Below are 18,462 nucleotides of genomic sequence, written 5' to 3' on the forward strand. Positions count from 1 at the left end.
TTATTATAAGCAAGCAATCTCACATAAACAAGGCTGTATGTGTGAATACTGTGAAATAATTGTGTTTAATGCAGACATAAAATGAAAATAAAAAAATAAGAAAAAACTTTGAAAAATCCTTACATAATTTTCCTCCCAGGGAGCAGAAAGGAGAATCACACATGACAGATGTTAGCCATGTCACTTAGAATATGCTCAAATCCACAATTATGGACATTGTATAAGAAATAGAATTAAACAGGAACAGCAGAAAAATTCTGATGATCTAGTAAATTGTTAAACTGCTTGAACCCCTGCTAAAACACTGCACTACACTTAAGTTCCACACACTGCATTTATCACCAGCAAAACACATAAGACATCTACACAAGGGAACATAAAATGATGGTAGGTACTTCTAAGAACAGCTAAAGTATCACATATTGCAATGTACAGGCAGTAAACAATTCTGATAAGCTGTGTGCAAACCTAATATAGTGCTTAACTCCAAGTTAACACCTATTAACAGTGAAATTTTGAATACAGTTCAGTATTTAACAGTTTTAATCACAAATAATTATACCTCATTCAAAGTTCTTCAAATCCTACAAAGACAGCAGGCACATATTCTCCAAATTCCATTTTAATGATTTTTATTCCCTTTAGATTTTTTCTTCTGTATTTGTATCCCTTATTCAATTCCCCATAAAGGTACAACCCTCTACTATCCAAAGCAAGAATATAAACTCACAGCTCAATCCCATTTGCTATTTCCAGTCTCGAGAAGAATATGTTAACATATTTATACAAACCCTTCCCTTTTGCCTGCTCAAGCACTTCTTGTGCACATCTTTGCAAGCACCATGCTGACCTCCTTTCCCTGTCTCCCCATATAACAGAAATTCAGGTAGCCTGGCCTCTCAGGTGAGGCATTACAGGAAGGCAGCTGCTTCTTTCTGTGCTTCTGGCTCACTCTGCATAGTGTAAGGCTCAACTCTCTCCAGAACACATGCCAGTGGGGAGTCAGGCAGAGCAGACACCCATTCTGTCCCAACCATTCTTTTATAATCACAATCCCCATTTTCAACAAGGGGAAGCCAATTATTGCACAAGGCAAGATGACTGTAAAGAGGCAATTCCATCACTTGCCTTCAGTCAGTTAAAAAATGCTTTGCTGCTCACACAACTCAGTGTGGTCTGCAGCAGGCCAGTCCATCATGTTAGAATGAACCAGCATTTTGCATCATCAACTCCTAACTGCAACTCCAGGATTTTGGGTTTCAGGCATGGGGTTTTGATGACGTGAAGCCAAACAGATTTGGAGTCAGTTTAAACAACACAAAATTTCAAAGTCGTACTCTTCAAGTGAAGCCTGAGATGGTGCCAAATTATCTCAGTTTTCCTCAATCGGCAGTTGATGACCTATTCCTGGTGCTGCAGAAACTTTCAACTGTTACTGTTGAGCTTTTGCAATAGGAGGAATGTACCCTGAAATTAAAAGGGAATGAGGAAATATACACAGAGGCATCTTGCATGTACATGCATGTATGTATGTATTTTTCATTGTGCTGTAATAAGAACTCTCACTGTGCCATAGACTCATAGACTTCCTATAGACTGATTTTAATGTCAATCATATCAGGATCAAAACCAAAATTCTTGATGATTACAATTATAGGAACATCTTGTGTTTTGGAAGTGGAATTCCCAATAATTGTTGGCAACTCATCCAATTCTGTTTTAATTTAGAAGACTGGTCCCAGCTAACATTAAAGACTAAAAGCAGCTTACTCCACTTCTACCTGCGTATATAAATACAAACTGGAAATATTTTTGTCCGAAGCCTATTGTTGCACTGATACTGCAAAATTTAGCCAGTATATTGAATGTGTAAAGCCCAATCTTAGTTAGAGGGGTGCAGCTGGAGCCCACTGACAGGAAACACCACTACCAGCACCCTGGAGGAGCAAACATGGCCTTCCTGCATGAAAAGGCAGTTCCATTGTTGGAGTGCTGTTTGGAAACCCTGGGTTAATCACACCCACACACTAAATAGTACTAAATAATAAAACCCACTAAAATAATGGGTTTGCAGTCACCCACAGCTCGCTGGCCAAGCAGATGAGGCAGAACATGCATAAAGCACTCACAGAAGTTAAAAACATAACAGGCAATATTTTGTACCAGCTCCCTAAATAGGAAGGGAGCACATATGATTGAGTACCTAGAAAATCCATAAAAGCGATGGAAACACTTAGAAAAGCTCATCTAGCTAGGAATCATATTAATACTTATCGTGACTTTAACTTTTCTGCAGATTCATTGAATGCTCAGGTAATTAAGGATTCATTCAGACTAGTGACTAAGAGGGGCAGGACAATTTACATGCTTAGGACAGCATCCAGGCTTCACAGAACAAAGACAATTAGAGCCCACGTAACAAACCCAGATGCCACATCCTGTCTCATTCTCTTTGTTGCTCTTTGCTCACATGTTGATCACAAGCAGGTCAAGCACAGCTTTGCCAGAAGAATGCTATAACACTACCAGTGAGGCTCAAAGAGCACAGGGCTACTAGAGAGCCAAACATGGAATTGTCTAAGCTAAGACCAGCAAGTCACTCTAGCACCTAGTGATGGACTTGGCCATTTCCCTTTGTAAAACCATGAGATGGACACTCACAGCCAGAACCAGATCCTGGATGAAACCCTGAATCCAGATGTCACTTGACTCCCTGTGTATTGTAAAATGTGCATTTTAAATGTCCACAGGTCTTATCTATAGCAATATTTGAGCTTACAGTCAACAGGAAGGTTTACCAGCCCAATACTATTCAAGTAATGGAGTAGTTATTTGCCCAATTAGGTGTTTTCAACACAGCTAGCTCAGCTCTCCTCTTCTACATCATCTGAAGAAGTCTTGGGGGTCCCCTAGATTCCACAGCAACCTGTCAGATTCCAATCCTACATGCCCTGAAAAATCCCTTTACTTTCCTCTTACCAAGCACTTGATTGCATTTTGGTTAGGCAGCACCCTTGAACAGTGTAGTAACTCCTATGGCCCACTTGGTTCAACAAGGGGCCCAAAGTACAGCCAAGCAAAATCCTTAGTACTGGAAGCTGTCCCACCAGAACACAATAGTTCTTGGCAACACATCAATAGATAAATGTTTGCAGAATCCTTTTATTTCTATACAAACAAAACAGCCTTTGTATTTTTTCCAATGTATCAAGGACATCTCAACAGATCTTACACTCCCATTGATAAAACTTCTATAACATTTCACCAAATTCATTGCTCTTACTCAAAAATATGTTCTTGACATTACTTAAACTAGAACAAAGCTTCATAGACCAACTCTAAAATGGATATAAAGATTTTTATAAAATGCTTAAAATTAAGTCCATATTGCTATAAATTAACTGCTCCTATTACAAATAAGAATAATCATCCAGTTAGGTCAAAATTTTAGTTGTTGAACTTGGGTTTATTTTGTCCTTTTCTTTCAACAAGCTGTAACAAGAAACAAGTAGCATCCATAAGGGATTAGACAGTTTCAAAACACAGCAAATTCACCATAAAACAGACATCAATCCTCATAATACAACTATGGAAATATTGCCATATTCATTTGCCAGACTACCAAACCAGATTAGTATGATAAATGGCATCCAAACCCAAATAATGAGGCATTGAAAGAACCACAGCTGAATTCAGAAGGAGAGTCTCAAGGTCAAAGGAGGTACTCACATAATCAACTCTTCAATTAGGGTCTAAATGTATATCCTCTTTGTTCTAGTCATGCTCAAAAACTAGCAAAAAATATACAGTAAGTGAAAACTACATGATTTTTCAAGTGATGTGTTTGACACTGCAATTTACTATGTAAATGAAAAGCAGCATTTATAGACAGCAAAAAAGAGGACAAAGAATTCATGCTGAACAGTCAGAATTAAAATGCAGGAACTGCTTTGAAAGTCCTGCTAGAAAATAATGTGTTTTGTATCCATTATTCATTTATTTCTAAACCAACATATCATACATGTCCAACAGGGAACAAAAGAGCCACAGTAAATGGCTTCTATTCTACTAACTCTGTCAGGAGGCTTGTTTAACCAATATTAATTTTAGAGATCATTTTGTCTATGTATAAAAAAAACCAACTAAACTCCAGACAAACATGATTATATAAAATCCATAACAAGAGGAGAAGAAGACAGAATGATGGGGTAGGATGGGAGTTATTTGGTTAAGAAAATCTAGTACTGAACTTATTTACAGTATAATCTATATCAGAAAAACCCTGGAATGTCTTCTTAGCTAATATAAACTGGCATTTGCTAAAAAAATATTTTCTACACATTTTTCAGAAACCTAATGTTCAGAGTTAAAAAAAAATTTAAAAGTTACACAGAAAATTTTGGATTTAGAGAAAACTTTTCAACAATATAATGATATTAAGCTTCATCCATATTTGTACTACTGATCTGACAAGACCATTAACTAAAAGTGTGACTACTTAAAACTCTAACAGGATGCCTCTAAATGCCTCTTTTTGGGGGAGAGGGGGCCATTGCATATTAAAGGACTATCACATGCATTCTAACAGAGGGTTTAGAGATAACTACTGTAATAAATTCAGTAACCTACCATCTGTTTGTGATTTACTGAGAAATATTGTACTGGCCCGTGGATGATCTGATGGGTTGAATTCCATGTTCAAATCTGGAAAGAGAACAGCACAAAAACCATTTATGATTATTCAATGGCAGACACAGATCTTCTCATTCTTTTCAGTAACACCAAGTTTACATACTTAAGCAGCTACTGTAAAACAGAATCCATCTTGAGGCCCACTTTTTTATCCTTCTTTGCACAAGTGGTTCTTTTTGGCACACAAATCATTTGCATCAACACAGCTTTGGGATTAGACTTCAGTTCTAAGGGCTGCTTTTGGATTAAAACAGATAAAGTAGCTGGTATACAAGAAGTCAGGAATTTCCCATTTACCATCCCTTTCTTCCTACCATGCCCCAAAGCCACAGCTTGGCACAGGAACACAGCTTGTTGTATGCAATTATTGAAGAATTAAGTACTACAAACAAATGCACAACCCTCTACATATAGACAGGTTTCCAAGATTAGATGTGATTAAAAAAAAAGTAGTTATTGATACTGAATGTAAACAAGTAAAATCTAGGCCAGAGTGTTTTATGTGATCAAGATTAGAAAAAACATAGCACTTCCACAGATTAACACTCTTTGCTGTAAACAATTTAAAAAAAAAAAACACCAAAAAACCCCCACAACTACAATAAAGAACTCAAAAACCCCCAAAAAACCCAAACTAGTCCTAAAAGATATTTACCAGTTACAAATTCAAATCTATAATACGTTATAAAAACTTCTAAGAATGATTTTCCTTATCAATGTTAAACTCAATTCAATTTATTTACCCCCAAATTCCACTCTACCACACATGTGCTAAAGCTTACACACCTGTATCCACTGGAAAACATGCTACTAAAATAGTACAGGATTTTTTAGCATTTCCTTGCTCTCCCAGGGTGGCTTTCTCAACCCAAGCTCTCTTACATTGTCTCTATCTCCAAATGCACATTGTCTTGCATTTTAAGCAGGCATTTATCTGAGACTACATAGGAGCACTGATATCTTCTGTGATTATCCCAGCATTTCTACAATTCTCTCATTCCCCTTTCATATCCTTGTGAAAGCTCAGTAAAACTGGAAATTAAGCCCCAGGTCTTAGGAAAAGCCAACAAAGTCATTTTGCTCCAGGGTCAAGTTCTTCTGTCTACAGCTTTCCCTGTAGCTTTTCCTTTCCCTGCTCTCCTTGCCCTTCTATTTAATAATTTACTAGGTCTTACACTTCCCTGCATTTTTCTCCTTACCACACACCTCTTTACAAATGTACCTTCTATTTGTATTTTTCCATTTTATGCTCTCTTGGTTTCCTTTTCACCTCCCTGCACTCTGTAGCCCATGAGATGAGCAGCCTGATATGCTGCTGGAAACCTGAGCACAACTTCTGGAAAATATGTGATCTTTCTACAAGGAAGACCTGAGAATGCAGAAGTGCAACTTCTCAGTTGCAAATGGTCTTCTCTTTACTATTATCATTATCATCCATGCCACAAAGGAAAGGGAATCTAGGGATTTCAAGGGAAAGCTATTTTGATTATCCCAGAAATCACAGACAAGTTTGGAGAATATCCTAAGAATGTCATCTTATGTTAGGAGTTCTGACTTCAAGGGACTATGAACTAGAATGTTTTCATGTTACTCTATGCATCACCTTTAGACATATAGAAGAAAAAAATAATCATCCATTGACACAGACAATGCTGGTATAGACTGTTTTCCATTTCAGGATGGTTTTTCTGTTAAGCTGAATTCAAGATGCTTTTCCTTACATGAAGGGTAATCAGCACTTAAAAACCTAAAATATCAAAAATGCAATATTATCTTTTGTCAACCTCTTCATCTTTCATCAGCACAATACACCACCAGAAAAAAAAAAAAGCCCTTTCTTGTTTAAAGCACTACAGATATTTTTTTTCTGCAACCATTTCAAAGTACAGAAGTGCAAATTCAGTCCATAAAATAGGATCAGGAACACAAAACTGAATCCAGCTTGCAAAACACAGAAAAAGCACTTCTTTCCTTCAAGCCTAGAAAATCATCTGCTTGAGCAAAAATAACAACCTGGTACAGGCTCACAGTTTGTTTGCAGGGCTGAAAGAAAGAAAAACCAATTGCCACATCTTACAGTCAAGTTGCATCTCCCAAAAATGCCTGTGTTACAAGGTGCTATTTTGCAGAAGCAGTAAACCAACAAAGGACTTAAAAGTCTGTCTGGAAAAAGCATGAACTACCAAAAAGCACTGTCTCTGAGATAAACTGTTATTCTTCTGACAGGAGCTGAAAGAAGGCCAGCAAAACCCCATCTCAGCAGCTGCAGAGAACAGTCCAGGGATTTTTAATTATCTTGGCAGAGCCAATGGTCCACAGCCAGGGAGTAACCGTGGCTCCTTCCCACCACTGAACCCCAGAGAGCAGCACACAGCCTCCTCTCTCCACATCCCTTCTCTCACATCCTCCCCAGCAACAGCAACGACCAAACACATCCATCTGTCCTCCTCAAACTGCCTGCACAGAACTCAGAGGAGGAGAACATGGGCATGGGCAAAGGCAAAGCCTGATTGACCTGCACAGCGTGGCAGGAGGGGACAGATGCTGCTGAGAGGGGCTGGCTCCCCACACCCCTCTGATGAACAGCACAGGTCCTGCAGGCAGAAGCAAGCACTGCTTGGTGTGCACCTGCAACTGGGCCAATCCCATTTCCTCCAGGAACAAGGGTTAGGCAAATCCAAGCATCCCACTTGTGGCACCACATCACTCCAGAGCACCACTGCTGGCACCCTGGAGCATTAGAATGGATTCACAACATGTAAGATTTCAGTCTCTCGTGGTTCATAGATGACTTAATTCATTGTGCAACTTGAAAACAAATGTCTTTCTGAATATGACAACAAATCCTGACAGATTTGTCACTACAAAAGGAGAAAGATCAAATGATACACAAATATCTAAAGCTAGTAACTCATCACAAAGGGCATTATCCATAAAAAGGTCAACTCCATCCTACAAAAAACAGGATATTCATATTGCTTTTCCGTTATTACTAGTTCTTTCTTTAGTTATTTAGTTATTACTAGTTTTTTCTTTAGTATTTGAAAAGCACCATGAAAACCAGTCATAACAGGAAAGGTTTACCCATTTTGTTATGAAACAGTAAAAGATAAAAAAGAGATTTAAACCCAGACAAGCAATAGTCTACTATTCAGAAAAGAGGAAAATGAGAGCCAGAATTTTAAGTCTCAAAACCTGCACAAAAATGTTCTTCATTACTCTGCAACTCATCACAGCCTTCAAATGAAAGAATAACAGTGGGTACTTCTTCCAACAGTTGTCCAACATTGCAAAATACAAAAAGCCATGGTCTCAGAGATAGTCCAAATCTTACACTGTAGTTTGGTTTTCTGTTAAAAAGAATTGGAATATTTTTCTATATCTTTTCCAAGTTGGTTTTGGTTTTTTTTTTCATTACTAAAGGACTGTTAAATAATGCACATCCTGTAAACACCTCAACAGTCTTGTACCCCATGAAAATTTCAGGGCTTTTGTATTCTGAAGATTATGAACCAAAGGTTTGTGTCCTTAAATACATGTACACAGGCACATATCTATATCTATAGATTGGCTGATAGTTGCATATCTAAATGAAGCCTAATTTTTGGTTAACCAAGGCAAAGTCAGACTCACACACACTTCAAATAAGATTTGAAGATCACGTGTCTAACAGAATTCACACAATTTTGGAGGATTTGGACAAAGCCAGTTACAAACACAGCAAAAATACTTAAGACTGCATTCTCTTATTTGCTTAGCAGCAGCCATATTGACAATTTTTATAATGGCCATTTTGATGCATCACATCAAAATAAAACCACTCTGAGAAAAAAAAGAATAGATAGTGCATATAACTTAATTTAGTACATAACTGTGCTGAAGTTAAAGACAACCACCAGAAGACATCAAGAAGATTCATCCTGTACACTATGAACAACTTAATTCCTAAAGCTACAGCAGCTGCATTCAAATATGGCCATAAAAAGAAGAGAACTGTGAAACAGTTTGGCTTCAGACTTGGGCTAAAGCCCAGGCAAGATTTTAAATCTCAAAACAAGATCTTAAAATGCATTACTGAGACCAAAAAAAAAAAAAACCAAAAAAAAAAAACTGAACAACTGAACACAGCCTGAGTTTCCACTTTTTAAAGAGCAAAGAGTAAGAATAAAATTTAGATGAGTGTAGAGGTGAGCTACAAGAGTGACAGACTGCTGAAAATGTCTTCAATTGAAAGTCTTGATACTGTGGCTGAAGAAAAAGGAAAACTATGAGGTGTCTGCTTTTCACATAAAACTTGATAACTACTGAATGCTCTCTCCAATCTAGCACACAATAACACAAAAAGAGTGGAAAACGAAAGCAGAAAGAAAGATCTTAATTATGACCTTGGATGATAAAAAAGGGAAGACAATTAGGCAGTGAAGCTCCACACCCAAGGAACATGCACTCAACTTATCTTGATGTTTTCCTTTTTGAGAAGATTGCTTCAGCCAAACATCTTTGGGCTTTAGTCCAGCATGAGTATTTGGGCTCAATTTAAGAATAACTTATGCAAGTTACTTTCTTATGATTCATATGCAGGTCAGATCAGATGATCCCAGGGGCCTCAAGCCTAAGGTCTATGAAATCTTCAGAAATAGCAATATTTAAATTATTAAGCACAAAAGCTCAGCAAATCCCAGTGGCACATCTGTAAACTCTCTAAAACTGCACCAAGCTCTGCTGCGGTTCTTCAGAAAGAGGTACATTTTCAAACTTGTGGTTAGAATATATTACACAAGATAAAAAACCAGTAAAGGATGAGACTAAATCTTTTGTGGCAACACTTTAACAAAAAAACCCAACTGCCTCTTCACCTCATGAGTCTTACCATGACAGGAGAGGGCATGACAAGAGAATGAAGGATGGGTGCTGCAGCAACTAACTTCTGAGCAATTCACATCAAAGCTTCTGGGGGACACAAACAGGAAAAACCAACACAGGCGCTGCTTTTCTAACAGTGCACGTGGGCTGCAGCACAGGGAGCAGGTCTGAAAATGTGTTTATTCTGTTAGAAAAATAAGATGCTATTTCCTTCCTTTTGAACAATGAAAGTCAGGTAAGTTTGCACCACCAAAGCTCTGATGCTGGTTTGATAACAGGATAAAGTCCAAGCTAAGTAAACCACTGGTTTCAGTCTTACTCAATTCTGAAATAACCTGGTGAAATCCTCTCCTTCCTTCCCTTTGCCCCTGGGACCAGAGGCTATCACCGCCCTGCACATCCACCAATACCATTTGGGAAAGACAGTGCCCCATACTAATGGCTTATCATATGCTTCATTTTTTAAAATTATTTAAAGGCACTTAAGGTAAGAACAGACCTCCAGGGCATGCTGCAGAGGAAATGGAGCTGACCAGACACTACACAAATTACTTCTTTGACATCTTTTCTCCACCCACAGCCTGACACTACAGTGACTGCCTGCAGTGGGTGGGTGGAAAACAACAATAACACCACAAAGATTCTTATTGAGCCATTACAGGAACGCAATCCATGAGTAATATCTAAGCCCTACACTCTTCCAGGAAGGAAGTGTGTCAGAACAGAAGAGAAACAATCACCACAGAGGCAAAGGGAAAGGGAAGCACAGGTGACCTGAGCTAAGGGGACAATGTTCACAGGGATGTCCAAGGCAGAGCCTTCCGTGCGCCCTGACGTGGGTGGGAACCAGCACAGCTCTGACTCCCCAGCCCATGGCCCACCTCTGCACCAGCAGCACCTGAGGGGAAATTTGTCCAGCTGGCAGAAAGTGGGAGGTTGGTGCTCCTGCTCTCACTGTACCAGCCCATAGGAATGAGTTGATGCCATCTCTGGAAAGAGAAACAGAAACTGTACTCTCTAGGCACAGACAGGGAGAGAAGCTTCCCCAACACTGAACCTACAAAAAAATGCTGAAATAAATTCCAAAAGTCTCATTACAGCTTTTTCCTTTCTGCTACTTTCTTACTCTAGTGGGCTGCTCTCCTCTATTAACAGCCATTAGCCATGAGAACAAAAATGAAAATATGCCCTTAAACATTATTATGTTATTAGCATTCCCTGAGGAGCTGGTAAGAGTTAAAAGGACACCTCAGCTAAGAGGATCTCCCTCATCTGTCTCTAGTCAAATGAAACTAAAAACAAAGACTGAAATAGATCAGAGAGCAAAGAAACAAGATGGAAAAGGCTATCTCTCACCATTATTATCCATATTCTTAGATTTTATTTTAAAGCACCATAATTTATGCAAAAGAGGTATGATACGACTTAACATGTGGAAAGCCCTATGACTAAATCTAGCAGTAAAGTTTCCATTTGAGATTTCTGTACATCAACATCTCCAAAATGCGGGATGCACCAAACACTGTGACTAAAATAATTCACTGGGATTAATAAATAAAGTACTGGGGTGCTTTCTGTTCAGAGGCTTACAAAACTTTCAAGCCAAAACAAGACTGAATTGTATAGGCTGATTTCACTGTCCAGTAACAGTAACTGCACCTGCTATTACACTAAAATTTCCAAGATGTGAGATCCATTTCTAGAAGTTTCAGCTCATGTCATTGACACATCACACAATCACAGCACAAAGATTCAGCAGTATCAGACCACAAGATCCAGCAGCAACTTTTTACAATACTTGAATTTTAATCTAAGCAGCAACTGACCTACCACAAATGAAGATGCCTCTCAGCTGCATGCAGTATTCTTGCAAGAAAAAATGTTTGTGATCATGTTCCAGTACACTTTAACACGGATTATTAAAAGAAAAAGTTGGAATTTGGAAGGCTTTCAAGAGCCAATTGGCTGGAAGCATAAACTCCTTCAGGTTTGGCTAGATTGCTGGAAAAACTTGGATGTGATCTTTGCTACCCTGGAGCTATGGCATTCTCTGTCTACCATTCCAAGCAAACAAGGGGCATGACATTTCTCAGCAAGTTCCAATTACATGGTGACTCTGTTCCAGGCTCTGCTCTGATCTCAGTTTTTGAGGGAGGCAGAGAGAGTTCATCAATAAAAGAAACTCTCTGTGGCAAATAATGCTCATTTCTGTACAGTTATGCCTGACCAGTCAGCCAAGTGACAGCCCAGAGCAGTTCTTTTGGGCACAGCTCTATTTATTTTCTCTTCTAGAAGCAAATCACAGATATAACTTTCCACAGGTTGAAACACAAGGTTTGTATCCAGGAGTTTTAGTTTTGTACCACTTACCAGGATTTGCTTTCCCTTACACAGGAGTCTCTCCCAGCTAACTAGATACATTTCAAGAGCAAATTAAATGATCTGACATTACATGATACATAAGTCTCTTGTTTAATGTCTCCTTACATTTAGAACATAAGCAATGGCAATAAATACATCTTTTCCCTCTCAAGCTCATCTCATGGAAGTTTTTCAGACATTCCAGTACTGCACTTATTTGTTTTTGCTTTAACTGTAACCAAAATTCATTTTAGAAGATTTATTGATATGTAAAGATGGAAGACAACAAGGAAAAAAAAACTACTAATGCAAACACTTGTTCATTGCCTTCCCCACAGAAAAATAGAGAGGAAAAGACTATTTCTCCCCATCTCATGCAGAATTCAGCATGGACTGAAGAGAGCAACAATTCTGTGCTATTATTATTAAATTAGGAGCATTCCTCTTATTTAAATACAACTGTCCACTGAAAAAAGTGCTTAAGACAGCACATATGACTGAGCATACATGTATTTCCATCACACTCAAACACTGTTCCTCTGGCTTTTGAGTACAACATAGAATCACTGAATCATAGAATTATTTAGGTTGGAAAAACCTTGAAACATTATCAACCCAGCACTGCCAAGTCCACCACTTGGATGGCCAGCCATGTCCCCAGGTGCCACAAGCACAGTCTTTAAGATCCCTCCAGGGACAGTATTGTCACTGCCAGGCTACACACTTCAATGAAGCTCACAAAGACAGAGCTTCAAATACAGCTGCATCACCTTCAGGCAACCTAAGTTCCATAGCAAAGACCCAAGAGAATAAAAACTTCTTGAATGGCCAAGTCTTAAGATGGAGACATTAAATACTATTTCTTCTTGAAGTTAAAATCATAGAGAAAACCTAAGTAAAAAGTATTCTGAGATTAATACTAATGTGAACACAAATACCAGCTGGAAGAATATATGCTCCTGCTTTGTAAGATTTCTAAGTATGCTTTTGAAGTTAAATTTTTAAAGTCTTTCAGCCTGCACTAATATCCTAGCAATAAATTTGGTCAAGATAAATTCAGACTGGGTAACAGTAGAAATTAGTGATGAAAAGTCAAAAGAGAAATTTAAGTGCAGTACTCAGTCCTTTTTTTCTTCTTATTGTGCCAAAGAAGAACTGATAGTCAAAACAGAGTTACTTAAAAACCACTGAAATTTATTCAGTTGTTTTAAAAAGTAACTTATATGAACAATGGAATGCAAATATTTAAGCAGCCCTAGAGAACCAAGGACTGAAAGGGGAAAAAAAATGTTCAAAATTTTCAAGTTTTTCCTTTTGCACTGTTCCAAGTCTTTGGAACATGTTTCAAGGTGTGCACACAGCAGAAATTAAAGACCTATCCCAGTGAGGGTCATTTCCTTCTAGGACCCACACATGAGGATAACTGGGGACATGAAGCAGGCTGGAGTCAGGCTAACAGGTTGACCTTTTCATCAAGTCTACAGCTCAAAGGAGCACCCAACCGACTGCCCAGGGAGGGTGTGCATGCCCCAGCCCTGGCAGTGTTCAAGGTCGGGCCAGGTCAGGACTTAAGCAAACTGCTCTTGTGCAAGATGTCCCTGCTCATAGCAGGGAGTTGGTTTTGGATGATCTTTAGGGTCCTTCCCAACTCCGAACACGCCATGATTCTACAGTGACACCACCACTTCCCTGGGCAGCCTGTGCCAATGCCTAACAACGCTCTCAGTCAAGAATTGGTTTTTAATACCCAATCTAAACCTCTCCTGATGCAACTTGAGGCCATTTCTTTTTGTCTTATCACTGTTTGCCTTGGAGAAGAGGCCAATTCCCACGTGGCTACAGCCTCCTTTCAGGCAGTTGCAGGGAGCAATAAGGGTCTTGCCCTGAGTCTCCTTTCCTCCAGGACAAACACCTCCAGCTCCCTCAGCCCCTCACACTTAGATTCTAGTCCTTTCAGAAGCTTCATTGTCCTTTGGACACACTCCAGAACCTCCGTGTCATGAAGCATGATTCATTTTACATTACCCTAAAACATCTGAAGCGTAAGAAAAATAAAATACAATAACAGAATGCAGAACAATGTCTCTTCTAAAAGGCACTTCTTTAGATCAAAATATCTTGACATAGAAGATCACTTTCTCTTTGCTTATCTGACTGAAAATCTAAGGCCAGCAAAGTGAAACAACTTCTCAAATATGGCACCTTGAAGACTTTCAGTTTCCTGTTAAAATTAGTAAGAATGGTGAGAAGCACGTGTGTGAGCATGTCCACCTTCCTTCCTGACAGCAGGCCCAAGGCATGCTACAGGATAAAGGACACTGATAACCCTTTAGTTGAAAGCTGTCCTCACAGAAAGCCTCCCACCAGTCTTGTAAAAATAAAAAAAAAAAAAACAAACCCAGCAAAATTTCATTAAGAAGAGTTCAACAGAACCTAGCCCAAGAATCACAACTGGGCCCAAAACTTGTTCATATGCATGACTTGCAGGGATATCAAGCAGACACGCTGAAATACACACAAACTGACTCCAGAGCTGAGGAAAAACATTCCCTAGGACATTACAGGTTATCATGGACAAAAATTCACTCTGAAACAACACTTTGATAATTCTGAGATTGTGTAACATGATTCTTGCAATGAAAAGCTTACACTGGGACAGAAAGTGGAATCCTGCAAGTCCATCTCACACAAGAGCTCCCCATAGCTTCTGACTCCTTGGCACTGAGCACAGAGCAGGTTTCAGCCCAGCAGATATGGGTGGCCTGAGCCAGACCCAGCAGGTGCAGCAGCCTCCCTCAAAGGTCTCAGAACTGCACACAGCCACCTGCCTCAATTCATCTGGGTGAGCACATGGCCATGCACACACAGCTGAAGCCAAGCAAAACTGCTCTAAACACTTGTCACCAAAAGGCAAGCAATGTGTGTGGCATTTCAGTTCTGCTGTTAGAATACAAACATGGGGTAAGGCTTGCTCTCATTTTTTCAGGAGCATGGTCCACTCTAAATATTACAAGTAATATAATTAAGAAGACTTCCACAAAACCTTTTTTTCCCCCAGTAATCATATATGATAGAGCTGCCTTCAAGTAATGTAGGCTGGGGAGAGAAACTCCAGTGCCCATTGTACCAGCATCTTGCTTTGCATTCCTGGGCTTTGCTGCACATTGCCCATCACTGCTCATTTGCTCACTGATAACCTTTCCATTTTGTTACTAGACCACACTTGTGGGCACTTGAGAGCACAGCACTCAAGTTCTCAGTTCTGCCTTCTCTCTTACAAACCTTCCTTGATTAAATGCCAGCCAGAGCACACTGGATGTGCTCCTATCCCTGTGCCCACCTTCAGGAACAGAGGCTGGTGTCTCCAAGTGCATTTCTACATAAAGCAGCAGAATGTCACCACCTGAACTGCTCCATCACCCATTCCCAGCAGGACTGATCAACACCTTAACTATTGCCTGCTTTGTCAACATCACTTCTGCTCCACTCAGGCAAACGTGGCAACAAAAGGAACTCAGCCACTGTCCTATTAACCCCAAACTGAAATTTAGGCATTTCTCCAATGTCCCTGTTACACTGAGCACTATAAATGCTTTCTCCCTAACACACTTGCAGTTAACTTATACACCTCTTGAAAATTAATTTATTCTGCCCTGTTATGTTCCCTTCCTAACATAAGGGAACATAAAGCATTGTGAAAGAGCTTTTAAAAAAATAATTAAAAAAACAAAGTTTTTTTTTCACATAAATGTATCAGAAAAAAACTACATTATGACTCAGTTACCATTCATTATGATACCTACTTTACTTGACACAGTATCATTACAGACCTAAACAAATTACACCAGCTGATGCCACACCAAATTAATTCACTTGTTTGAAACAGTATTACCACGCTCTCCCAACAAGAGACATCAAGCCATCCATGCCCCAAGAGAGGCTGGCTGCAAACCCAGCTGCTCTTGCCACAAATTGAACCTAGAGGTTAGCAGCTGGTAAGGGATTTTTGTCACTGAGCCAAACACACAATACCAGTCAGCAGAAGCGTTGGGTTAACCTACAGCAAAGTGAAACAATTTTACTTGAAGACACAGATCAATACAAAGTTAGCAGCATAATCATCATCATTCACAGCTGACATTATGAGTCTGAATCTTGGACTGAAACATTACCTGCAGCTTTGCACCACGGTCCATGCATTTCACCATTCCTCAAAACATTACTGCCATCCAAATCAGTAAAAAAATGCATGACTTAAGAGTCATTATATTCTGCAAACCAGGGCACAGGAGCCTGAGCTGCAGCTCAACTCTACATCTGGAAAAAGGCATCTCATCATACTGATTGAAGCTCTGAGGAGCTCTCACACCAGCCCAGCAGGGTAGGGCAAGCTGACCCTTCCTCATTCCCCTACAGAAATGACTTTTAAAAGTGCCAGTGAAAATAGCATCTTTCCAGGCTCTCTTCTCTTCTTTTGCTTCCCTACTGAGCTGTGTGACCCAAAGTTAAAGTAAGTAGGTAATCCGTGAAATACAAAGAGAAAAATATCGACCCTGGTTTCTCAGAAAATTTAGTGCAAGTGTATTATACTACATTTGCAAAGGTACATTTCTGACCTCAAGGACAGGAGCTGCTTTTTTAATATGCAAAAATATAACTTGCCATCTTTTCTGAGGAGGATATTTGGCAAACTACAATTACAGGCTTTCAATTTTTCTCCTGCAGATTTGTATTCACATGGCAACCAAATCACCAAGCTACCAAGATACAGTGTCAAAATCATACATGCAAATTACCACCTAAAACTGAAAGTCAACTGATATTACAAACCTCTCTCATCAGTGAATCTCTACATCTGTCAATGTATGCAAAAGCCCATCAACCTACCCAGTTAAAGCCCATGCACAGGTGCATTACTCAGCTGAAGGCTCAGTGCCATTGAAGGCTGATGGCAGAACATGTACCACCCTCATTCCTGAACATGCATCCAGTTCAGATGCAGCGATGTCATTATTACCCAGACTCCAAACACTACACCCTCCAAAACCTGAACCCTGCAACTTCCACACTCATGCATTCCATACACCAGGCACACAAAAAAAAACAGAAAGAAGGAAATCGATAATTTCTGGAGAAAAGAGATACAGATCTTTAATTGACATTTAAGTCTTTCAGTTCTTTAATAAAGATCTGCTCTCACAAGAGTCAGCTCAGAGCCATTAAGTGCTGAACTTGAGGAAGCGCCTTACAACAATTGAATATGTTATGAATTGTCACTGTAGGAGCTACCATTTCTCGTGAGATAAAAAGCAGTATATTGATATTTTGTTATTTGCTGAAAATTTATAACAATCTCAAATATTGCCATCTATCTTCATTATGATTTAACATATTAATCTGAACATCCAAATAGCTCTGAACAATGACAGAAAAGTCTTAAATTAAGTCAAAATCCTACAGAAATGCTCTGTCCTGGTCCCAAACATGAAGTTACTTCTGAGATTACACTGGCTCAATGCCCAGGACTAGTAACACCCAGTCACAGTGCAGCAACTAGTTTCAGATTCAATACCTTACAGCTTTTCAGCTCTTGATAAAAGCCCTGGACCACTGAAAACAGGATAAAAGCCATTTCCTATTTGTTTTTTTTTTTTTCTCCCCAAGTCAAGCACCATCACATGCAGTACTCAAGTCTTGAGGCCGACCTGATCAAGTCATGCAGCCATTCCAAATCCAGGAGGATAAAACCTTGCAGACCAAACCCAGAACAGGGATTCCTGTGCCATTGGTAAGAAGGGGGAGAGGCACTGTGAAACAGAACTCCAAGGAAAAGCCACAGAGCAAGGTTAAACTATGTGCAGCATGGGCAAAAAAGGTGAAGGGGGTACTGCTACTTCCATTACAGATGAGGAACTGAGGTAAAGGAATAAAGGCAATGCCCCATTAAAATCCCAGTGCCATTCTGCACTTAGCCCATAGCTCTGTAGAAGTGACTCCAAGCACCAATCTAGGCAGCCAGAAAAAGAAGAGCACCTAGGGCATCACAGGACTATCTTGTTCAAACTTGATAGTTATTTTTGAGATGTTGAACTCAGAGCTAGCCATCCAGTTGCCCCTCAATAAAAAAGTACGCACTTCTAAAAGTGCATCTGTTTAGCAGCTATTTCACAAAAACCTAAAACAAATGTTTGGGATAGAACAGACACATCATACTCTAGACAAACTGACCATTTTCCACTGTCTATACATGGAATCAGTGGTGACAAACTCAGTCTAAATAAAGATGCAGTCAGCTAACGTTGACATAAATTACTCTTCTCTTGGTTATAAACCCAGAGATTTCTGCTTTGACTGAATGACCCAGGACAGGCTGCTCACAGCTCACTGTGAATTATGAACGAAGCTGGACTCTTGGTCTTCACATCCCACTCTCTCTTGATGTCCTCCATATACAATCTTTATTTCACCAACAAATCACACTGGATTCCTACAGACAAGCTCTCCTCCTCTGCACTGACTGATACATTACTTACAGTCCATTCTCAG

General features: G+C 39.5%; 1 protein-coding gene across 5 annotated transcripts in view; it reads right to left on the reverse strand.

The window, feature by feature from the left end:
* CCNY (cyclin Y) overlaps positions 1-18,462 on the reverse strand; it is a 120,616-nt gene that overhangs the window by 42,424 nt on the left and 59,730 nt on the right. Inside the window, exons 2-3 of one of the 5 annotated variants that reach the window (XM_077171974.1) lie at positions 4,630-4,704; positions 124-143 (exon numbers count right to left, since the gene is read on the reverse strand). In XM_077171974.1, the coding sequence (XP_077028089.1) occupies positions 124-143; positions 4,630-4,704 (95 nt within the window). Of the gene's footprint in view, positions 1-123; positions 4,603-4,629; positions 4,705-18,462 lie in introns of those variants that run through there. The other 4 variants (XM_054631846.2, XM_077172214.1, XM_077172114.1 and 1 more) reach the window with 4 other exon arrangements.

This window comes from Agelaius phoeniceus, chromosome 1, assembly GCF_051311805.1.
Source record: "Agelaius phoeniceus isolate bAgePho1 chromosome 1, bAgePho1.hap1, whole genome shotgun sequence".
In the NCBI taxonomy this organism is placed as follows: domain Eukaryota; kingdom Metazoa; phylum Chordata; class Aves; order Passeriformes; family Icteridae; genus Agelaius; species Agelaius phoeniceus.